This window comes from Pavona decussata, unplaced genomic scaffold, assembly GCF_977016875.1.
Source record: "Pavona decussata unplaced genomic scaffold, jaPavDecu1.1 SCAFFOLD_276, whole genome shotgun sequence".
In the NCBI taxonomy this organism is placed as follows: domain Eukaryota; kingdom Metazoa; phylum Cnidaria; class Anthozoa; order Scleractinia; family Agariciidae; genus Pavona; species Pavona decussata.
In genome coordinates this window covers 46,114-70,761 of record NW_028145678.1, presented here as the reverse complement: position 1 = coordinate 70,761, position 24,648 = coordinate 46,114, and the positions used below count along the sequence as shown (strand labels likewise).

At 40.0% G+C, this 24,648-nt stretch overlaps 1 protein-coding gene across 3 annotated transcripts; it reads right to left on the bottom strand.

The window, feature by feature from the left end:
• Positions 1–39: 39 nt before the first annotated feature.
• LOC146455388 (bone morphogenetic protein 1-like) lies at positions 40–23,648 on the bottom strand. 3 transcript variants are annotated; one of them, XM_085094355.1, is made up of 7 exons: positions 23,382–23,648; positions 22,427–22,462; positions 19,332–19,694; positions 17,897–18,277; positions 6,680–7,126; positions 3,369–3,710; positions 40–2,479 (listed from the first exon to the last, which is right to left on the bottom strand). In XM_085094355.1, the coding sequence occupies exons 3-7, from the start codon at positions 19,636–19,638 to the stop codon at positions 2,250–2,252; spliced, it is 1,707 nt and encodes a 568-aa protein (XP_084950481.1). In that variant the 5' UTR covers positions 19,639–19,694; positions 22,427–22,462; positions 23,382–23,648; the 3' UTR covers positions 40–2,249. The 3 variants fall into 3 exon arrangements, with proteins under 3 accessions (XP_084950481.1, XP_084950479.1, XP_084950480.1); XM_085094353.1 differs by lacking the exon at positions 23,382–23,648 and adding an exon at positions 23,214–23,371; XM_085094354.1 differs by lacking the exon at positions 23,382–23,648 and adding an exon at positions 23,210–23,368 and having other exon boundaries at positions 22,427–23,096.
• Between the last annotated feature and the right edge of the window lie 1,000 nt (positions 23,649–24,648).

The window sequence follows — 24,648 nt, the reverse complement described above, 5'->3', positions numbered from 1 at the left end:
AATAATAATAATAATAATAATAATAATAATAATAAAAAGAATTGTGTAAATACTTTATAATAGTATATTACAAAGTTAAGATCTAAAGTTACCATGGATACAATATACATAAATAAGGGCACCGTGGAAATACGTTGTTGAGAGCACGATGCAATATTTTGCTGCTCAGCGCCATGACCCTAAAAATAGAAAACCCCGGCAACTTCAAATTGGTTTTTAACGTAAGTCCGGTCGGCAATGAAAAAAACCCTAAAACTTAGAGACCATATCTTTTCTACGGTTCTTATCCTATGTTACGCATTGTGCCAGGGCTAAACAAAGCTTGCACAGAATGTTGTCGTCTCGCGTAACTTTACTGTCCTGCAGCGGTGGGTTGCTGTTTCTCAGAAAAGTTTTGTATTTTAAAAGATGTTGTGCACTAAAGCCAAAACCAGGTAGGCTTGAGCAATACGAATTAGTCTGTCAACGACACTTTGATCAAAATCGTCGGAAGGACGATAGAAGATCAATCGAAGATGCTCGTGTCCGTCCACCTGGGGACACACCTCGAAGCTGTTCATTACGCTGGTGGTTTGGGTATCAAAGAACCATGCGAGGAGGTCAAAGTTACAAAAAACGAGAAGTATCAAGGACATTTAACCCGTTAAAAGCGTGCAAAACGCAGCTCTTACAAATTCGCAACGAAGTCAAAGCACACCAGCCTGGCGGCAATAAACGCTGACCAGTTACTCAGATGTCAAAAAGGTATTTCCGCGGTGCCTAAAAGGGGTTTATCTCAATGTTTATAATTACTATCAGTAAAACTGTTCTTTGGTATATTTGTCTTGTCTTTAATCCTTTAGTTTAGTGTACTCTTATGGATTAAAGCACCATGGGTAAGAAAATATGGTAACCTCTCGATGTGAGAAATTTTGGTTTTGGTTGCGACGTCGTTATCCATCCGTCCGTCCGTACGTCCGTCCCTCCGTCCTTACACAGCAAAAATATTTTATTTTAGCAAGTTTTAAAGTTACTCCAGGTTAAAGGCCAAATATAAACTCAGTCAAATGTAAAATATAAACTTGAGTCAAATATAAACTCACTTAACTCCTAAGAAAGCCGAGTTTCATACTTGATACTTTCGCAACAGGATTCTTAGGAATGGCACTGATGGACGAGCTCATAAAATTGTAAAAAGTTTGTCCTTATTAAACCAATTTGGTTTGAAGGTCGTCAAAGGATAAAAACGGCCATCGCTATCCATAAAGGTCGCTGATCGTCGTAATACCTCTCGAGAGCCACCCTTTGTTAAAAAAATATTCTTCCTCCAACCACAAATTACCTTATTGTTGAACAAGGTTGTATCACTCTTACTTGTCTTACAAGTCGCTGTTGTACAGTGCTTTTAGGTCACTGAAATACAAAGAATTTCTTTGTAAAATTGTGGAGGTTTTCGTGCTTAATAGTTCCAGGTCTCCTTATCGCCCAAAGAACTGATAAGGGACAGTTTTCTCAGTTTAGAAGTTCTAATTCATTGGCCGCAGCTCACTTGTTTCAGGGCCAGGGTCGATTGTTTCTGTTCATTGGCGCAAGATTTATCCACCTGACCCAAATGGACGTTATTTTTTGGCTGCTTACGTTATAAATTATTGATGAGTTTGAGAACGTAGTTTGGAATCCATTCAAGTGCAATTAATGTCGCTTATGTATTTCACTTGGTGTAGTTCAGTTCGCCCATTCCGATATAGATCTAAAAAAAAAAAAGATGAATCGAGAGGTGCCATTCAACAGGCAAATTTTTAGCTAACGTCGGCCAATGAATTTTGTTTTGAATTCCTGACATTAAAGTTGTTGTTATTGGTGTTGTTTTTTGTTGAATTGAATACGCACACACACACACACACACGCAGACAAGAGCAACAAAGGTGCTACCATTTGGCATTCTAAAATGGCCACTGTAAATTATTCATTATCAACGTTGCTGAAGTCCAGCAAATTAATTTTTAACTCTTCAACAATTCAAGATTTTACTTTTGTTGCTAAACTAACCAGCACCATTTTTGAGCCATGTGAATGTGTCTGTCGGACTGATAAAGTATTAAATATAACCAAACCGATTTTTCAATAGTCATATAAATACTAATCATGGTACTGTTTTTGTACCGATCGGTTTAAATCGTTTTCCTTTCTTAAACTTGAGCTCTGTTATCAAGAGGTTATTATATGTATTATTATTTCGGCAGCAACTACAAACCGGCGATCTTATCAGTTTACAGTTGCACCGACCCTTGAGTGGCTAGTGATGAAGAGAACAGTGGAGCAAGCTCTGTACTTTGGGGGAGGGGTTGCCGGGGAACTTCATTGGCGCTAGATGATCTTGCTGTACTTGATGAACGCCTTCGCCTTTTATTGATGACGATGACAGCAACGATAATCGCAATTATGACCACAGCAACGACAATGGGTACAACAATGACGACAACACCGACGGACTGGTCAGCTGAAATAAAAAGAACCAGAAAATATTTCTGTGTAATTTTGTTTATCGAAGCCAAGAGAGTATTACTCAACATCATCTTGATCAGGAAAAACCTCATTTGCATTTACTTTCACCACACAAAGACCTCGTCTCTTGGTCGCCATGTTCCTTTTTCTTTTTGAAAATTCAAAACGAACATGGCGACCTAATGACGAGGTCTTCCAACGAAACTAGTTTTATAGTCGCATATGTATATTGTGTGTTGAAAGTAAATGCAAATGAGGTTTTTCCTGATCAAGAGAAAATATTTCATTCACTTCGTAAGAGAGTAACTGTGGCTGTGGTTGAATTACGAAAGTAGATATGAGCTGAAGTTTCATTGAATTTTTATCTGACTTACTGTACTTCCTGTTTGAAAAATGCCATTTGCATTTAGGACCTCCCCAGAGCACTAATTTGGAATAGAATTGTTTTCACTAAAAATAGCTTCCACATTATACCGCATAGACTTGAAGTTTGTTTATATAAACTCAAACAGCGCTTTTGTTATGAACGAATTTTCAAAACTATATATTCTGACATTGTTTCAATTTATTTGACTTCAATCGAGGCTGTACCAAAATTATTATATAAAAATCACCTTGTTTCTTTTTATCAAAAGTGCTGTTCACAGAATCGAACTTAACTGGGCGTTGGCCGTAATCTATGGAAATTCGACAGGTTTTCTCTTATGCCAGCTACTACTGAAGATGTGTAATTTCAACTTCTTCTTAACATATGAGCTTCGGTTAATGAGAAAGAGTTCATTCCTCCCTTCGTTTCCACACTAGCTCTAAGACAGACTTCTCTGTTCTCAAAGTGTGCGTTTCAGAGAGGGCTCTGTGCACGCTTAATCGTAATCACGAGATACCTTTCTCGGAACGGACTGTTGCTTGAAATGTGTCGTTTCGATAACGGCCATAATATTTGACAAACATTTGGTTTCCTTTGGATGACACCAGACTCGGATAATTTCCACTGCAGTAGGTGCCGAGAAGTGGATCGTTTAATTCAGTTCCATCTCTCGCTTGTACGTATTCATAGGCACAGCAGGATTCGCCGCAGCTAGATATGGTCATGCTGTCAATTGTCAGCTGAAGTATGTAACCCTTTGTTGTTCTAATTTCCCATGAGCATGTCGTTATCAGGTCCGGTGAACTGTGATAAGTAGGACTTGCAATGGATAGCAAACTGGAGCTACCTAAGTCAATTCCTTGGAATAAAAAAATAAGATAATGGGTAAAAAATAAAATCCATGCGCAACCCAATAGTATGATCGAGTTCACTGAGCCAGCTGGCTGACTGATGCCAGTCTCTATATACAGTCCCCTTTAGTAGAGTTTTTGTGTTAGGTTATTTTCAAGTAGTGGCGATCTTGCGGGTTCACTAGCGATACAAGCACAAACGCAAACATAAGCGCAAGCATAAAAGATTTGCGTCGAGTGAAAACGAACGCCGACTCAAGCACAAATACATGAGATTTACTAGTTCATGGCGAACAGCGAGGCCGCTCAAACATCGGGTGTTGTGGTTACTTCGGAAGACAAAACATTCTTGTGTGAGACATAAGGAAAGAAAGAGCCAGGGGGGTTTCAACAACATCGTTAAGGAGCTTCGACTGACAGATGTGACTGATTCTTAAAGTAAACGTATAATATGCATTCCTTGCCATACAACACTTGGAGTTACGTACAACTTCAGCAAACTTTAATTAAAGCTTGTTGAGTCTTCCGCCATCCTGTTTCCCGGAAATAGGGATGCCTACACGAGTGAAAGCTAAAACGAGTGCTTCAATTGGCCTGACATAATAAATTTCGTTGTGCCTATGCTGTGTTCCGTTTTCTCGCAGCACAACACGAAGCAAACAAGTGCAAGCACTAGAAAGGGAAATTTCTGATCCTTGTGCTTGTGCTTATACTTGCGTCGAGACAGTTTTCACGGTAAAATAAGCATTCGTATGCCCACGCTTGCGCTTGCCTCGCTAGTGAAAACCAGGCTTAAAGCAACCATACGTTAGTTTTGTTATTAAAATTATTGCATAAGACCAACAGTGCCTCCTCCAACCGAGTGAAAAAAAAAAAGGAAAAACCGAATCCAAGTAACTTATGTTACTTCATATACGCTAACAGTTAAGTATGGCCTTCCCTCCTGCCATAACAAGTTGCCTCATTTAACTCAATGAAAGTATCAGTGTTCTGCGCAATACAAGTCTCGTTGTTTTCTAATGCATTGCAGCGAAATCACGAAGCCGTCCCGCCTGCCGAATCCTCATAACACTGTACAACATAAATGTTCAGTTTACAGTTTTAGCGCGTTAAATCTTTGTATTATTATCTTTGTATTTGTATTCGGGGAGGGCTTATTATACTGGAGACAGCTTGAATTTGGGTTAAAAAAAAAAAAAAAAAAAAAAAAACAGGTTGAAACAAGAAGCTTATGGCTTAAAACAGTTCCTCTTGACAGTCCATAAGAGTGTGGGGGGAGGGGTGGAGGTGTTCGTGTTTAACTAAACAGAAAAATTACAACATTGCGGAAATTGTTGGTAATTTCGTCTGCGGAGGGCAGAGGCAGCGGAAAAGTCAGAAGACGCAACACACACTAGGCACGAAGCAATTGTGAGCACCGCAAAAAAATACAGTGCGGCATTTGCATGCATGAGATCCAAAGAAAAATAGTCGAAAACAACGTATGTTTTCCTATTAGGCTGCCATAATTCAATGTTAGTTCTGGGATACTCTTTCAAGAACATTAATGCCCTTATTCTGCATGAATCACTGACACCGCAAAATGAAAAGAAACTAGTGAATCGAAGGAGAAGTGCTTAAGTATTATTTATTTAGAATTATTTGGGGTGAACACAAAAGACGTGCTGTTTTGTACGTCGGCAACTCGGAATTATCAACTTCTTAAAAGTGGCCCTAAATCTATCTTACATGAAAATTTAACAAAGAGAATACTCTTTTTTCCTTCACGGAAGTATCATTACAGGAATATAATACGACGGGAAATAAGAACTGTAAAATTGCTGTATCAACAAAGTAAAAAGATTCTAGCGCGTCGTGTTTGTTTGCTGATTAGTCTAGAGGATTTTATTCCTTGTCATCTCCGTTATAGTTTTTATATTTCAGCTTTAAAGCTTTGCTTGTTTATATTTTGTTACTTCGGCATTTCAAAGAAATTACTGCACTGAGTCAAACTTCAAGCGAAAATTGAAGTCTCACCAAGCGACTCGAAGTTCGTCTCTTCCAAGCTTCCTGTGAGACGACGTCATTTCGAAGTTTTCCTAATAAATTTCAATGCCAAGTTGGTAACAAACGTCAGAAATTAAAAAAAAAAAAACTTCTGTACCCATTCTTCAAAAGTTTTGAGAAAGACCACACAGCAAAACGGGTCGCCAGAGGTTATTGGCGTTTTACTCAATAAAGGACACACATCTGAGGCGACTGCAGGTGATTTTCGCCGAATTACCGGCGTAGAGCGAAATTAATCGCCCAATTCTATGTGCCAGATATCTGCGATTTTCATAGCTCAGTAGTAGCAGGTACATCTAGTGACTTTTGCTAATTGCAGCGACGCGTATATAAAATCACCTAGTGTGTCGCTAGCTCAACATGAACTGGTTACTTTTTTTGCTCTTAAAAGATCACTTTTGAAAGAAAATAAGGGCAAGTGATGTTGTAGGGATGCTTGTTCGAAGCCCTGGGTTAATTTGAACTTCGATTTGAGTCAGTAAAGATTCTTTCAGAAGAAGAACGAACGAACGAACGAAGGAACGAACGAACGAATGAATGAATGAATGACTAAAAACTAGCAGTATAAACAAGTAACGATCTTTTTTTACCATTAGCTTAAAATTAGCTCTTAAAAACACTTTTAAAGATTAAGAGATAGATGAAAATCTCGGTTTAGTTTTAATCAGGGTTGGTGTTAATCGGCCTTCGAACAACCAGGCCCTGCCTTCTAGTGATTTTTACGTCTTTTACGGGTTCCCTACGATGTCCCAGCGATGGGACAAGCCAAAGTAGCTAATGCGAGATCCTAAAAAAAAAAATATGATAAAACATGCATCATTGTAAAGAATGAGCAGTAAACCGTTTTTATTTTCGGATATAAATAAGTAACTATACGGACATCAAGTACATTGGAACAATTAAGTAGGTGATGTTGGATAATAAAACTTACTATTTTGAGAATATGGTCTGCAGGCCGCGTCCGAAAGTGATGCTGGAGTCACAAAAGTTGGTTGCAGGGTGTAATGATCCAAACGGTAGGGAGTTGTGGGAAGAGACCATGGTCTTATCTGGTAAAATGCCAGGAATCCTCCAGTACCGCTAAAACGGGCATGGAAGGTAACACTTATCGATCCAGAGAAGTACATTGAGAACGGGGCGAGAGATCCGCACAGCTTTCTTCTGTACAGGTTACTGTCTTTCAGTTCCACATAATGATCACAGAATCCAGAAGGGCCTGGCCATTTAGGAGTGAGGTCAAACTTTGTGAAAGTTAAATTAATCATCATTCCTGATGGCGCTGTGATATACCATATGCATAATCGTCCTCCGTAGCCAAAAGGGAAACGATCATTGTAAATTACGCCAGTGGACGCTCCTGGATCGATTGACGCACAACCTGAAAAAAAAAAAAAAAAAAAAGATAGGAACAACGAAAGTGACTGATACTCTCAGTATGGTATCTTGGTCTCTTCATGTGCTATCTTAACATATTCCCCCTGAGAGGTAATGACAGACAAAAAAAGTGCGTTCGAACCAGTGGTTAAGGGTCATTGTAGAGGCTTTGATGTAGAACCTGGATACGTGTACAGATTTCCACCAGAGTTTGACACTAAAATAAGCTAAATTTAAACTACAACATGGATGCAATTTTCGATCTGCTGTCAATAGTAGGTCGCCATATAAAGTCGTGGGTGGTTGCTTTATGAATGATGAATCAGGAAATTAAAGGTCAGCACACACGAAAGAGACTAGTCCCAGCGACTAGTCCTGGGGACCAAGTTCCTCCGTGTGAACCACCCATTTTCATCAAAAAATCTAGTCGCAGTGACCATGGTCCTTGAGACTACTTCCACGAACTCAAACTAGTGTGAACTAGTCTCTTGTCTCTTTGTGTGAACTGTACGTGGGACAAGTTCCTGCAACCAAATAAAAATTAACCAATCGCTGATCAGCATTATAAGTTCCAACTAGAATTTCGCCTACAGAGAATGCGTGACCCATAGTCCTATTAAAAGATATAATTGGATCTTTTCTTTTTTCCAGTTGGCCTGGGGGTTAAATGTTGTATTTGCACATGAACATTGTGCGGTTTTATTGAACTGATTTGTTTCAATGTTTTGCGGTTAAGAGTCATTGTCCGAGAAAACCAGGCAGAAGTAAAAGATGGGGGTCGGCCGATTTCCTTCAAACGTTCACCATTTAATGTCTGTCCGAAATGATAATGAATGATGCTATTTAGCAATTCTCTTGCTGTTGCGTTTCGTAGTTTGACCACCCCCCCTGGTTTTGACCCTTACTGACCCTGATGTCACGCAAAATATATGCAGAATTTGAAGCTCAATAAAATATATTTCGCGTCATTTCTGGGGACTCATATCGATTGCTCGTATTGTTTATCGTCTAAAAAACGTTGTTAAAGGAAAATATCCCGACTTAACATAAAACTTAATTTTTTATGGAATTTTGCAATTTCCTTGCGATCGCGAAAATGTCTTGGGCCGAATGTGAGGCAATTTCGAAACTGTTTTTCTCAGAGGTGCGGCGTTCCTTTCCAAAAATTTCTTGATATTTTTTAAGCCAAACATCTGTTCTCCCAAAATCAGCAAGCTCTAACTTGAGCCATTAAAATGCGTTTGCATGAGCCACGCTCGAAGTCAAAGATGACTCGGTATTTTTGCTAATAAAGTTCCACAGCGGGTTTTTCTCGGTTTTTCTTTATTTCATCTTCTTCTGGTTTGGTTTTTTGTTTTTTGTTTTTGGATAAGCTCGATGAAACTATCCTAACTCTTCGAGGTAGAACTTCCCTGGTAGATTTAGTTGAGTGACGCTTTGGGCAGGAATAACATCAAATTGGTGTTAGCTCACACTTGATTTGATTATGCGTGACATGTCACGGTATTTGACAATTGTCAAACGTGATCACAAACAGAACACATTTCCCCCCTTTTTTTTACATTTGCATTTTAAACTTGGTAACAACAAGCATTTCCCTGAAACTATATTAAGTCTTGGAGTCAGTCTGTCGTTGATAATTGTTAATTAAAATAAAAACAGCATCAAATACCTGTAAAACTTGCCACGGCAAAAGAACCTCCGGTATGTTCGTTACATAACAGACAATTGAAAGAACAACAAATCTTTCTTCTGTGCTCTTTCTGGTCTGTGGGTTCGCCTTGTGGCGCTGATGGTGTTGGTTTGAAGATTTGTCCCTTGCTATCCTGTACACGAGATATTGAATCGCACTGGCTCGTCAGTCTTGGTTTGGGAAGAAAGCGTGGCGCGATGGGTTCAAAGATCTCCGCCGAAGTCGATTTGATTCTCAACAGAGCAGGTAAATTTGATGTCCCTGAAGATGAGAAGGAGGAATGACTGTTTGCCCCAGACATCACAAGAACCTTACAACAGACTAGGCCGGCCGATAACGGACTTTGTGTTGCCACCCAAGTTATAAGGGACAACGAAAGTGCATTAAATACACAAACCCGACGAGTAAATGGCAAGATGTCACAAGGCATTTTTGAGCTGCATAACGCTGTTGTTCCCGTCGGTTCAGGTTCGTGTTATGTTAACTGACTGACTGCATACTAGACTCATTTAAAAAATATAAACAACATACCATTTACGGCCGTAGGAACCGAACGCGAAGTTTAGCACATTTGTTTTGTTTACATTTGTTCCGCGGAGTCGCAATGCCGCCTTAAACAGGAAAATAATAATAATAATAATAATAACTTTATTAACGTGTCAACAAATGTAGCTGAGGGGAGAAGTCCCCTCTACTAATAGTGGACACCTAACTAAATTCTAAAAATTCTAAAAAATTCTAAAAAATGAATTAAAATTTACATCGTAAACCATATTAATAAAATTTCATACATCAATCGCAAAAAATCATGTAAACCCAAGTCATTCTCGGCATAGGTTGCAGCCTCGACAGTTACTGACATTTGCTGCTAGGGCAGTAAGGTCCTGATTACGTATGACTCTTTTAAATTGCTTCAGAGAGGGTTGATATCTTATTCTAGGAGTGAGATCATTCCACAGTTTAGGCCCTAGGTAACGAAGTGAGTGTTTTCCATATGTCACCGAAGAGAATCGAGGTTGAACAAATTCTCGCTTTCTTAAGTAATACGAACCACTGTCTAATGAATGATTTTCCAGTAATCAGAGACCCATGTATACGCAAAGGATTTTGGGATCGCCAGGGGGCAAACATTGCCAGTCGCTAGAAAGAAATGTATGGCGTAAAGTTGTTTCTTTGTCAAAAGCAGTGGTTTTGGACAAAGAGTAACGCATTTTCGCCGTGATTTTGTGAGAAGCGGAGGTGACTAATGTTTGTGCGTGGAAATTGTAAGTTTTTTTGTGTGGTTGATGCGATAAAATCTATCGATAAACACTCTTGCGTAAGGTTGATTGTGAAATCTACTGAATCTACATCAAGTTATTGTATTGAAAAAGTACAAACTTAGGCAGCTTAGGTGTAAATTTGAGGGGATTGACTCAATAAAGCTTTTCAGTTGTAATTATATGTGTCGAGATTGTTTTCTTTTTAGTTACGTACGTGTGTTATAACTTCATGGCTGCTGAAATTTTACCCAAACAAAGGAAAGAAATTATTGTGCGAGGGGATGGAAATTACCGAGTTATTGCGCTGTGGAGGGTTGAAACCAGTGATAGTTAACACGGGGAAATCTCCCCTGGCCAGAGCAACGAGAATGCTAACTCAGGATAATTGTCTAATCATTCTGTGGCGTAATCAAAACACAGGAGGAAAATACTAACTAAAGCTCCCACTACACAAACCTCACAGTTGCAGAGCGGATCGGCGTAGCGATATTAACAAAAACACAAACGGACTAAAGGGGACTTTAACGCATTGCATAGCTTTCAAACAAGCTACAATGATAAAGAAAGGATCAAAAGACAGATAGCCGTGATAAGAAACACAACATCTTGCAATAGACTTGCAATTGTAACCGCAAAAGCAAATAGCCGGGCTCAGCAACACAAAAGCTGGAAGATACATGTACACCGTTCAAATCCTATCCTTACAGTGATAAAAACAGAGGCTATACTGTCACCGGATGCACTGAAATGGGCCATACCAAACCTGAACCAAATGCCACAAAGTACATAAGAACGGCAGTCGCTAAACAGAAACAACAAGAGTTCTGATAAACGATACGCATTACCCAGAAATGACCTTTGAGATCAAAATACAAAACATGCGACAGTGACCATCACGCAAATCCTGCAAACCATAAATGGCATTTGATAAGAAGAAAATCAAGCTCTTAAAGAAAATTTACGGGGGACACTGCTCATTTCATAAATAAGAGGGTGTTCTCAAAAAGATATACCCTTGAGGGCAAAACTAAAACACGCACGTGAGCGCGAAGGCTTGTCAACCCTATATTTATACACCTCATATAGCACAGTGATCACCACCTGGCATAGGTTGTTTTATCGGCACACATACAATTACAACTGAAAAGGCTTTAATGAGTCAATCCCCTCAAATTAATACCTACGTTTGTACTATTTCGAGACTATTGGTCACCATTACTTGGTGTAGATTCAGTAGATTGCACAATCAACATTTCGCATTTATCGATAGATTTCATCCCAGTTATAACACAAAATCTTACAATTTCCACGCACCAACATTAGTCACCTCCGCTTCTCACAAAATCACGGCGAAAATGCGTTATTTTATTGCCCGAAATCACTGTTTTTGACGAAGAAACAACTTTATGCCATACATTTCTTTCTGGCGACTTACAATGTTTGCCCCCTGGCGATCCCAGAATCCTGTGCGCATAACATAGGTATCTGATTACTGGAAAATCATCCATTGGAAAAGATTACAAAGTCTCTGTGGCAGTAATTCATGCTTAATCTTATACATGAAGATGGCAATGTCCTGTAATCGTCTGTTGTATAACGATGGTATGTCTGCTTTTGCTAGTAGTTTCTCGTAGCTAGAATGTTTGTCCTTAAAAACTGCCCTGAGTCCTCTTTCTGTATGCGTTCAAGCTTTCTCCTATCGCTTGCCTTGCAGAAGTGCCAGGTGAGGTGGCAATAAGTAAGGTGTGGTAAGATAGCAGCTTTATAAAGCTGCAGCTTGGCTTCTGTTGGTATCAGGTTTTTCAGTCTCATAAGGACCCCAATCCTTTGGCTTGCTTTTTTACACACGTTGTTAAAGGCCGAGTTTCACGGTCAAGCGCATGCGCGAGCAGACTGGCTCAAAAATAAATTGTACGGGTCGACACTAAATTCGATGCGAGCTTGTGGTGGAACAATCTGTTGAAATCGCGCCCGAAATTGGATCATCCGCTCTTCGTTCTTCACTTTATATAATCTTTGTTTCCTGTTGTAATTATAAGTTCGATTTTTGTAAGGTTAAAAGTGTTTTAGCATCCGAGAACGACATTTTTGTCGATGGATCGGCAAGGAGACGTCGCGGCCGACCGGCGACGGGACGTTCTATGGACTCTCTGGAAGCACAGAAGTTAAAGCGGACAGAGTGGAGTGGATGTAGAAATCCTGTGTGGTTAACGAGATACGTCCACCAAATGTGGAAAATTGGTAAAGAGATAAGTCTGTTTAAAATAGACAACGATTTCGCGGCACATCTGCTTTCGCTGGAAATGGCAAAGGTCACCAACTGGCTTTGGATGAACTCGCGAGGATTTCTAGATTTCAATCGTACTGTTTGTTCATATGGAAATCAACTGTCAAAAACGGAGAATTCGTCGGACAAACAGCATCAAACATCAGTGTTTTGTTTTGGATGGAAAAAATTGTACAACACTGAGACGCGAAACGAATAAATATGAGATCAAATGTGCGAGTTAGTTGTAGTTGTCTATTAGCGGGCTCGAATAGCGGGCAGTAGCAAAAAATCCAAAAGATTTGCGGCAAACTACAAAATCTATTGTAAGGTATTCATTTATCTATAAAATTATGGTCATTGCAAATGGCAAACGCAGTTTTGATTTGCCACCATGGCAGAGATTTCTCAAATGTATTCCAGCATCTCGGAAGGACGCTCAGTATTGTTGTTACTAAACGGTCGCATCGCTTCTTGAAGCTTGCGGATTTCTCGTTCTTCGCCTTCTCGCTGGTCTAATAAAATCAGGCTATCAAGCGTACACACTATAGTAAGTTTATCACTGAATGCTGATGAAATACTGGATTGAAGTACGTAAGTTTGAGGGAGCTTCTCGGCTTTTCAAACCGCGCGTAATAAAAAAAGGTCGATGCCGCGAGATATCGACATTGTACTAAAATAAAACCGTATACGTTCGCATAAGTTCTGGCATTTCTTGAATGTCATGGGACATTCAGGAAGCGGCGCTGCAAAAATCCCCATGTGTTTTACATGGACAGCCTTTTTGTTTCTTTCTGAAACGTGACCGAAACACTAGCCTACAGTGCAGGCGTTTTTCATGGGCGAGCGCTGAATAATAAATTTAGTTCGCGTATTTGAAGTAGGCCAGTCGTCCTCTCCCTTAGGGTCACTTTTGACTCACTCCAGCCCTCTCGCGCTTCCTCGCCCAAGATGACAGCAACGAAGGATTATTCAGCGCTCCCGCTCCAAAAATACGCCTGCATTGCAGGCTACCGAAACACTGGCCGGTGAGTTTTATTTTTATGCCAGCAAGTTATAAGACTTGCCCGCCATATCCCGCCGGTGTTGTGTACTCGCTTCTAATTGGTCCAAAAACAATTGGCTTGACAGCGCTTGCGTTATCGCTCGCACATGCGCCGAACCGTGAAACTCTCCCTTTAATATGATGGTTAAAGTTCAGTTTACTATCTATCGTCACTCCTAGAAGATTCAGCTTCTCTGTCGACTCGATTTCGCTGCCTTGAATACTCATGGTCGGAGTTGTTATCTCTCTTTTGTTCTGCATTGTCATGGTTCTATATTTAATATAGTTACCCTTTAGCATGTTGTCTTCATACCAATTAGACGCTTTTTCTGCATTCCTGCTAAGTGATGACTTTACGTTTGCGAGATCCTTTCCTGCTTCGTAAATCTGATGGTCATCTGGATACATAGAAAGGTTCAAATTAATTTCATAGGCCAGGTCGTTCTGGAAGATGTTCCAAAGAAGTGGTCCTAACGCAGATCCTTGTGGGCATCCTCTGTTTACCACTTGCCAAGAACTTGCTAGTGATCCCAGTCTAATTCTGTTTTGTCGGTTGGAGAGATAAGAGCGTAGAAGATTTACGATGTTTTTCGCAAAACCATAGGCTCTTAATTTGTTAAGCATGAGTGGTGGGTGAAGTGGGTCAAATGCCTTTGACATATCCGTAGATAGTATAGCTACACACTGGTGCCCGTCCCTTGCAAGTTTCCATTGCTCCACCAGTGAGACAAGGGTTGTCTCACAGCTATGAGATTTGCGGTAGGCGGTAATGGAATCTGATAGGCGGCTTTCGAATTGAGCAGTGATTTGTTTGCTAATCAGCTGCTCAAAGACTTTGTCCACAGCAGAAAGGACTGTAACCGGTCTGTAGTTCTCTTTGTCGAGTGGATCGTCTTTCTTGAAGGCGGGTATCCACTCTCCCCTTTTCCATAGGTCGCCGATAACAGCAACAATTCCTTTCTGGAGAGAGGCCCCAAACCTGACTGAGTCTTCAGAGAAAAAAGAGTCACTCAGTGGTGGTAGAGAACAGAGGGCACATGTCCAATCGATATCCGGGTGAGCTAAATAATAACGAAATATGTTCCTAGACATATTGAGACATTTGGCGTGGAACCATGATTTGCATATAACACACAAGATGGCGTCTTGGTTGTTTCGAACGTTCTTGTGGCATTCGCCGCACGGATATTTCGCCGTTGGCTTCTTACCAGGGCCAGGGTTTGATGAGACATCACCACAAATAAGGAGGTGTTTCTTGATTTGAAAAGAACTAGTCCCATTCGATGTGTGAAGAATGCGCCCAGGAAGATAGCGCTTTCCGCGGTGTTTAACTTTATCGCACAATAATGTGCGAAACTGCACAATACCAATCTTAACCTCCATGCTAGCTATTGTATTTTGATATAGTTTAAAAGCAGCTTTTGCTTGGAATTTGGAATAAAAGCAGGCAACATTCTACCTCATTAAAGTGTCTCTCAAATATATATTAAATATTTCATATCCATCAGAAGAAACTAGTTTTATTTTACCAAAAACACATTGTATTTTTTTTTACAAGGAATCATGATTTTTGGTATAAAACAAAACTAGTTTCTTCTGATGAATATGAAATATTTAATATATAATTGAGAAACACTTTAATGGAGCAAAATGTGTCCCGCCTTAATTCCAAAATTCCAACTAAAAGCTGTTAAAATACAATAGTGTAGCATGGAGGTCAAGATTGATTGTCCTGTGATACGACTAATTTGAGGCGGCATAATGCGACTCCGCGGAACAAATGTAAACAAAAAAAATTTCCGAATCTTTGCATTCGGTTCCCACTGCCGTAAATGGTATGTTGTTTATATTTTTTAAATGAGTCTAGTATGCAGTCAGTCAGTTAACATAAAACGAACCTGAACCGATGGGAACAACAGCGTTATGCAGCTCAAAAATGCCTTGTGACATCTTGCCATTTACTTGTCGGGAAATGTTACACTATATAGACTGTGTTAATCGCATATTGTTTCATAATATGTAGTCACCTCGTAGGGTTTGTGTTATACTCTTTCGTTGTCCCTTATAACTTAGGTGGAAACACATAGTCTGTTTTCGGCCGCTCTAGTCTGTTGTAATGTTCTTGTGATGTCTGTCTCTTCTCATCTTCAGGGACATCAAATTTACCCCCGGCATAGTAAATCGAACCCAATCGAACTAAATTTCAATCGAACCCAATCGAACGAAATCGAACTCAATCCGTGGATTGAGTTCGATTGAGTTCGATTTTCGAACGTTCGATTTACTATGCCGGGATTTACCTGTTGAGAATCAAATCGGCTTCGGAGATCTTTGAACCTGTCGCGCCACGCTTTCTTCCCAAACCAAGACTGACGAGCCAGTGCGATTCAATATCTCGTGTACTGGATACCAAGGGACAAATCTTCAAACCAACACCTTCAGCGCCACAAGGCGAACCCACAGACCAGAAAGAGCACTTCAGATTTATGGCGGAACCCAACGCATTACAGAAGAAAGATTTGTTGTTCTTTCAATTGTCTGTTATGTAACGAACATACCGGAGGTTCTTTTGCCGTGGCAAGTTTTACAGGTATTTGATGCTGTTTTTATTTTAATTAACAATTATCAACGACAGACTGACTCCAAGACTTAATATAGTTTCAGGGAAATGCTTGTTGTTACCAAGTTGTAAAAAAAAGGGGGAAATGTGTTCTGTTTGTGATCACGTTTGACAATTGTCAAATACCGTGACATGTCACGCATAATCAAATCAAGTGTGAGCTAACACCAATTTGATGTTATTCCTGCCCAAAGCGTCACTCAACTAAATCTACCAGGGAAGTTCTACCTCGAAGAGTTAGGATAGTTTCATCGAGCTTATCCAAAAACAAAAAACAAAAAACCAAACCAGAAGAAGATGAAATAAAGAAAAACCGAGAAAAACCCGCTGTGGAACTTTATTAGCAAAAATACCGAGTCATCTTTGACTTCGAGCGTGGCTCATGCAAACGCATTTTAATGGCTCAAGTTAGAGCTTGCTGATTTTGGGAGAACAGATGTTTGGCTTAAAAAATATCAAGAAATTTTTGGAAAGGAACGCCGCACCTCTGAGAAAAACAGTTTCGAAATTGCCTCACATTCGGCCCAAGACATTTTCGCGATCGCAAGGAAATTGCAAAATTCCATAAAAAATTAAGTTTTATGTTAAGTCGGGATATTTTCCTTTAACAACGTTTTTTAGACGATAAACAATACGAGCAATCGATATGAGTCCCCAGAAATGACGCGAAATATATTTTATTGAGCTTCAAATTCTGCATATATTTTGCGTGACATCAGGGTCAGTAAGGGTCAAAACCAGGGGGGGTGGTCAAACTACGAAACGCAACAGCAAGAGAATTGCTAAATAGCATCATTCATTATCATTTCGGACAGACATTAAATGGTGAAAGTTTGAAGGAAATCGGCCGACCCCCATCTTTCACCTCTGCCTGGTTTTCTCAGACAATGACTCTTAATTTAGTAAATTCGGTGTCATTGTTTGAGACCACTGCTTTTTCGTCTTTACGTTTCCGTGAATTTCTGTGAAAGCGCCCTAAGTTTTTATTTTTCGGTGTGTAACAGGTCCCCACGTGTAAATCCTTCAAGAAGCTTGTCCCCGTGCATCATTCCATCATGTAAACGCGACAAAGGACTAGTCCCTGTGACTAGTCCACTGTCCTCTCGTGTGACCTTAACTCTGCAGTGTATGCTAAAGTGGTAAAGTAAATCGATCCATGAATTTCCTGACGTTAATTTAATAAGAGCCAGTCTTGACGCTCTTCTCTGCACACCATCTTGTGCGTGAATGTACCAGACAGGTACCGCGTCTTCCAAGATTGCTCATACAAGAAATTTTTACAACATAGAAAAGACATTTGCATTAGCAGTGCCAGAGCGTTTAACATACACTGCAGAGTTAATTCTCTGATCCATCATTTTGTGTCATAGTGCTAGCCGCACAACATTCAATGCATTACGAAGGTTATCGTAATCGTACATTTTTGTGTGACCATGCACAAAGTGTACTGTCATCTAATTGACTACACTCGATTGAAAAAACGTTGACACCTAAAAAGCATAAACCGTGAACGATTAGACCCAATGGCTTTATGGGTGTAAGTGTACTAAATTTATTTGCATAGTAAATTATTGATTATGGAAATGAGGTTGTTGTTTGAACACTACCCACAAATCTGTTGGTCTCATCGTTCACGGTTTATGCTTTTTAGGTGTCAACGTTTTTGCAATCGAGTGTATATTTAATAAAAACAAACTACCCGTATACGTATAGCAGTTTCTACCGAAGCCACTTGACAAAATTCATTTGCCAGCGATCTGTGAGTTACAGTCCTTTAGACTCGTAGAACCGTTCTTTCGTTTGTCCAATGTTAATGTCAATGTGTTGCTAGTACTTGAATTCTCCGGTTTCGTTGTTATTACTATAACAAATGCGCCTTTTTATTTACCTGAATAATGGAATAATTCTTTGTAGTGTGCCACAAACCCACGTCCTTGCACGCTTGAATTGGACCGAAATTTTACATAGATATATCTGCCTGAGGAATAAACTGGCGAGGGAAGGCTATTGCCGCAAAATCTTGCAAGCAGCTTGTAATCATCGCTCGGTCCATCATATATTTCCATATAGTCACAGCTGCAACAGTCGGTTCCCAAATCAAATGACGTAAAGTAGATGAGTACATTCGATTTGTCCTGGTAGTGGCGCGATGTTCTAATGCGCCATTTACAATCTTCGTTCCTTCCGTAACTGGAAGGGTAGTTAGGGCTGTAAATGGTTCCATTCTGCTTGTACCGCAAGTCAATATATTTAAAAAGACCATCACACCCTGTTGAGAAGATGAACCTATAAGTTGCACGATAAAAATATAGTAATTACTCAAAAAAAAAAAAAAAAACAAAACAAAACAAAACAAACAAAAAACACCCGGCTATAATGATGACTTTTTAAAAAACTTGAACGTGTCTCCAAATTTATCGCGGTTATACTAGACTCAGATATATCGGTTCACACACAGTCCGTTTTTGCTAACCCAGAATGCAAAAACCTCTGGAAAATAGTTATTAAAAGGCTGTCAACCTCAAACGGGTCCCTTTGTTTTACACAAAGTCGAGGAAACTGTAGACACATACAAGTGAAACAAATAAACAAAAATGAATAAATAAATAAATAAATAAATAAATGGGAATTTCAGTGGCACATCCACAGAGTGGTTCTTCGTCCACTGTTTTCAGGTCGAATTGGAATTTGGAAATGTTGGTTTTTATGGAGGGAGAAAAACCGGAGTAACCGGAAAAAAACCCTCGGAGCAAGGACGAGAACCAACAACAAAAACCCACACATGGCGTCAACTTCGCGAGTCAAACCCGGGCCACACTGCGCCATCCCTGCTCCCCGCTGGATGAGTATAACACAACAAATTTGAACGTGTTCTCGAATAAACAAAACAGTCTTCTTCATTCGCGCGCCATTTTGATCATTCATCCATGAACTTTCAAACTTATCCAGCGTAGACGGTATCTGTGATGTTCTTTTATTCTCAGATTGTAAAAAAAAAAAAAAAAAAAAACTCAGTCGTGAAGAACTTGGCGAGAGTAATTCGAACACGCAGTGCTATCTACTTTCAGTGATTCCAACAGCCAATCAGATTTGCAGTTAAAGTTTGGCCACAGATACAATACCTGTGAGAGACTGTAACAGGATCAATTTTAGCGAGCGACCACCCGGGGCGACCACATAAAAGAAAATTAGAGCGCTGGTAAAACTGGGCCTGACTGGCGCGGGTTAGAACAATGAAGGGTGTATCCTCAAGTGAAAACGTAACGTAACACCTAACGTATTCACAGCTTTTACATAATTGTTTTATTCCAGCTTCAACCCACCAGATGAGCTGTTAATTGCTTTGAAGTGAGCTACAAATCCATGTCCTTCCACGAACCAGGCAGAGTAGAAACTCATTGCAAGATATCTGCCCGAAGATATAATCAGTGGAGGAGAGGTACTACCACATCCTTGTGCCAACTTTTCCGATCCTTCGAATATTTCAACACTAGCACTCCCACAAACATCAATTCCCAGATCAAACGCAGTGAAGTAGATCAGTACTTTCTGACCAAAAGGTACCTCTATTTTCCACCTGCAATGCTTTGTTACTTGATCATGACTGTAAGTATAGTTGAGAACGTACATTGATCCATTTAATTGTGAGTGCGACAGGTGAATAACTTTCTCATCACGATAACATTCTGTTGAGCAAAGAAATATGTCAGGTAATACAGTGAAGGAACATACACTTGGATGTTACTAAAACTAGGAACGGGGAACGGGGAACGGGGAACGGGGAACGGGGAACGGGGAACGGGGAACGGGGAACGGGGAACGGGGAACCGGGAACAGGAGTCTGCGAATAACTGTACAGTGGTAATCCATAAGAATTCAAAATGGCGGACGAAGGAAAAGAAAACAGTCTGGGAACCAGTTTTGAGCACGCGCTCTTCTAACTCGATCGTGGGAGCCGCAAACAGCACGGACGGTACAGTGACGGCCAGTGTAGATGTTATTGAAGGATTTACCTCGTTGACTTTATAAATTTGGTTTTTCTCTGGCATACTTACATACAGTAGAATTAATCGCGCGAATATTGTCGATAGCCACAATAAATGCCGTGAGGTTGCAGTTCTGAATTGATTGCTCAAATAATGTGTAGTCTTCGATTAATTCTGAGACATTCACCTACCTCTCCAAAGATCGGATTTCTATCGAACCTGCAATCTATGTCAGAGAAAAACTAAATTTATGAAGTCAACATTCCCAGGTAAATTCTTAATAACATCTATACTTACCGTCCATGCTGTTTGCTCCGACGATCGAGTTCGAAGAGCGCGTGCTCAAACTTTGTTCCCAGACTGTTTTCTTTTCCTTCGTCCGCTATTTTGAATTCTTATGCGGATTACCGCCGTACACTCCTTTCCAGACTCCCATTCCCGATTCCCCATTCCCCGTTCTTCGTTTTAGTAACACCGACACTTTTAAACTAAACGACAGAAAACAAAACCAAATGGCAAGTTTTGTAAGATCTCATCAAGACCAAACTTTTGCAGTGAGTTTCATTTAAATCGGTTCAACCGACGACTATTGAGCATGCAATGGTGGATTTTCTATTTTAATGGAAGATTTCTTTCAAATGAGGCATTCGGTCCGATGGTTGAGAAAATTTTAAAAAGTCGGATTGCCTTGATTCCAGGTTTTTGAACCCCGACCCTGTTTAAGGATAAGACAAACGAAAATTGATACTCTTTTTAAGGCCCAAACCCGAACAATGACACCCTATTCAAGGGAAAAACAAAATTAAGAATTTAATGTCGTGAACGGCTTTATTTCGTTCCTGTAATAGCGAAGGTAAGCATCAAGTATAGAGTACTAGAGTAAGCCTAGTTTAATAATATGCCATCATAACCATGGGACATCTTTCAGAGAAATTTGTTCACTGCTGTGACAGTGTTATGCTAGCCTGCGGAGCTGGCGGAATTGCTTCTGCGTACGTAAGAATTTTTGGCGGCGAAACCGCCATTCTCTCTAGCGGCTTCGCCGCGATCAGTGAGCGCCGCAGGCGCCAGAAAATTCGAAGCGTCTCCTCCTCATTCTCCACTCGACTTCGCAGCTTCTCTGCCAAAACTTTGCTCGCCCTAACAATCTTGCCGGCTATGCAACTGGGGTGGGGAGGGGGGGGGGGGGGGGGGACGGCTTCACGTAGGCTAGAAATCAATCGGCTATCAAATATTCTCACAATTAATTAACACTGGTCCAGACTTCCATGATTTGATCGAAAATTTCATATGGTAGAACGCAGCTTTGTTCAAAACTATGTAAGCTTAAGAGGGCAGGCCTTTTTTTAGCGTTAACATCTATTTTGCGACATAGTAAAGTAAAGTGGGATTTGGCCGGCTATCAGTATACACCAATTTGATTATTGTTAAGTTGAGATGAGAGCAGAACGCATTTGATGAGAGCATAAATCTATTCAATGGCTTCAATGTCCGCTCAGGGATCATTCAAGAGAGCTTTATGCAGGGAAAAATTAAAAAATCGTACTCACGCGATCTAAATCGCATTCAAAAGCACCGCGAAATCGCCTCCAAAATCTCATAAAAATATCCCAGGTAAACAGTAGGTCGTAACAGTGAGCACCCGAGCGGATATACCACTATGTTCAGCTCTTTCACAGTGAAACCGCAAGGCCACGCATTCAAATTTACATGCGATTTCTTATTTCATTATAACCCCTGAAGTCTCTGAACCCTTATCCTTCCCTCTTTCATAAACATCAGTGTTATATATTAAGTGAAGGAGAAGCCAGATTAAACTCATATTACAAAGAAAATTGTCAGAGTATTCCCGCCCATATAAAACAGTATTTTCCTCATTTGAATACTTCGCTTTGCAAGTTTCTCTTGTCACATCATAGGGGGCCCACACAATGTGTCTGTGTAGCCGATTGTTATTATATAGTAAATGCACTGAATTTACCGTTTGCTTCACCTATAGCGATATATCGCTAACTATGTATATAAATCAATGATAAATAAACGTTGAATTACCTTATCTGTGGTATATAGTCGTCCTTTTACCTCAAAAGCGGTTTTTTTGAGCGATTTTGAAGGGGTTTGAGTTCGCCGTTGACTGTTCATATATAGGAAGGAGAAGGGAGGAATCCTTGTTTGATACCTTCTTATATATGAACAGTCAAAGGCGAACCCAAACTCCTTCAAAATCGCTCAAAAAACCGCTTTTGAGGTAAAAGGACGACTATATACCACAGATAAGGTAATTCAACGTTTATTTATCATTGATTTATATACATAGTTAGCGATATATAGAAGCAAACGGTAAATCCAGTGCATTTACTATATTAATAACAATCGGCTACACAGACACATTGTGTGGGCCCCCTATGGTCACATTAACAGAATATACTCACGTGCAGTAGTGACTCGTACTTCGGAAAACAGGCAAACTGTAAAAATATTCATAAAATCAGTTAGTCCATACCAAAATAGAAATGTTTAATAATCACAATGTTCATATATTTAAAAACCAACATTTTGACAGACATTTTTGAAGTTAGTTGTCGAATACTGACAAGACGCTGACGGTCGTTATGCATAATAGTACTTCATCGATTTCAGTTAGCCTGTTTGCAGCCGCCCCTTCCCCTCAGGAAAAATCGGGGACAGAGACCTCTGTTTGTCCCTTTTTTGAGTGCAACAAAGGGAATAGGAGACGTCTGCACGCAGGCTAATTTCAGTGGAATCGTTTAGCCTAAATGTTGTTTACAAATGTGTGAACTTTTCAGGACCTTAAAAACTTCCAGTGTCGCCGCCGCGTGCACGCAACTTCGAAGACCACAGACTACATTTAATATCCTTGAATTATTGGTTTCCCGCAAAGACATGTTACAGTAAGGGTTTTGTTGAATATGTTATCTGAAACGGCTGAAAATGTAAGCGATTGAAATATAAACATTTCGCTAGGGCTTACAAGGACTACAAGGGGGAATTTGCATTTAGGGTTTTAGCAATTAACTTAATTTTCTCCATTATATCACCGGTAAGAAATGTTTTCCCGTAATTCCGTTCTTTCTACACATTCTACTTGGCAAGGAAAAAACAGATTGGTAGATCAATTACTCAGTTGTAGTTCGAGTCCGCGCTCAGAGATTTCATGAGGGAACTCAGGAGCAAAATCACATCAATCGCTGTACCTACCTAGCAAGGCCAATAAGGCTGATACGAGTCCTTGTACGAATGCCATTATGTCAATATAGTGAGTCGAAATCGATATATTTAACGTTAACAATGTTGGTGTCCTTGCAACTGAAGTTGTCCGTGTCGAGACGACAGCAGTTTGAAAAAGTACATTAATCATAACGTTACCTTTGTCACGGCAGCAGCAACACCTGCGTCTCCGTTATTTGCGTTACTGTCTTGCATTCCGTGTACGTCTCACACTGAACTGATACGCCGAGACCCGAGAGTTTCGAACTTCCACGCCAAGCGGCCACCGAAAAGCCTACGCCAGGAAAATGTTGTACCGACCGCCTGTACACTCTAATCCTGGATATTTTTGGGCAAAAACAGTTCGTGTGAACCGTGGAATTTTTTCAAAATCCTTGATAATTTTTCATCACGCCATTACGCCTCTGAGGTATGGCGCGTTTTTAGTGTCAAAATTCAAACTATCAATTCAAACATTCGATCCTTCAATTCAAACATTCAATCTTTCAATTCAAACATTCGATCCTTCAATTCAAATCTGCAATTGTTCGGTTCAAACTTTCGATCCTTCAATACAAACATTCAATCCTTCAGTGCAAATATGGAATGGGTCGATTCAAACATTCCATCATTCAATCCAAATATGGAATTGTTTGTTTCAAACATTCGATTCTTCAATCCAAACACCCTTTTCTTCAATCCAGAGATGCCATTCTTCAAGTTAAACATGCATTCATTGTATTGCCTGGCCTATCATTCAGTTCAAGCATGCATTTCGTCGATTCAAACATGCCATTTTTCAATTCAAACATTTGATCATTCAATCCAAACGTGCATTTCTTCAATCAAATCCTGAAACTCAAACACTACACCATAAATTCCGCGTTCAATTTCGATAGAAAATGCTGAAATCCTGCTGTTGAAACATTCTGCACTTTAATTTTAAGATATGAAATCCAGATTATAAATTCAGTCAAACATAGTCTCACAATGTAGTTGTGCAGTGGCTCGATTCAAACATTCACTTCGGCGATTCAAATATTCAGCTCAGCAGTCCAAACTTTCAGTTCCTCTCCAGTAGTCTGGAACCGAGGGGACTCTGTAAAACAAGGATACGGACGGGCGGATGCGGACGGCGGATGGCGGATGGCGGACGGCGGATGGGGCTTTAAAAAAAAAAAAAAGAAGAAGAAGAAGAAGTGGAAGAAAATAGGATGTTGATACGATTAAATTTATTGGTTAATTGTCACCTTCTAAGAAATGCTAGCTTTGGCTTTTTTTTAAATTTTATTTTTATTTTTTTTAATTTGAATTAATTTTATATCTTATTGTCAGTCAAACAGCGAAAACGCTGTGGAATGTTTCTTCTCGTTTTTTAACCAAATCAGTCTGACTTTGCACTGGAACTCCGTACATAAGTACGACA

Bases quoted from the DNA above. Each gene is read 5' to 3' on its own strand.
- LOC146455388 (XM_085094353.1), bottom strand. From the start codon at position 23,259: ATGGCATTCGTACAAGGACTCGTATCAGCCTTATTGGCCTTGCTAG. The intron at 18,278-19,331 runs GTGGGTTGAAGC...TCTTCTCAACAG, and splicing joins AGCAATTAACAGCTCATCTG to GGTGTGATGGTCTTTTTAAA. The intron at 2,480-3,368 runs GTATCTCGTGAT...TTTTTATTTCAG, and splicing joins AACAGTCCGTTCCGAGAAAG to CTGACCAGTCCGTCGGTGTT.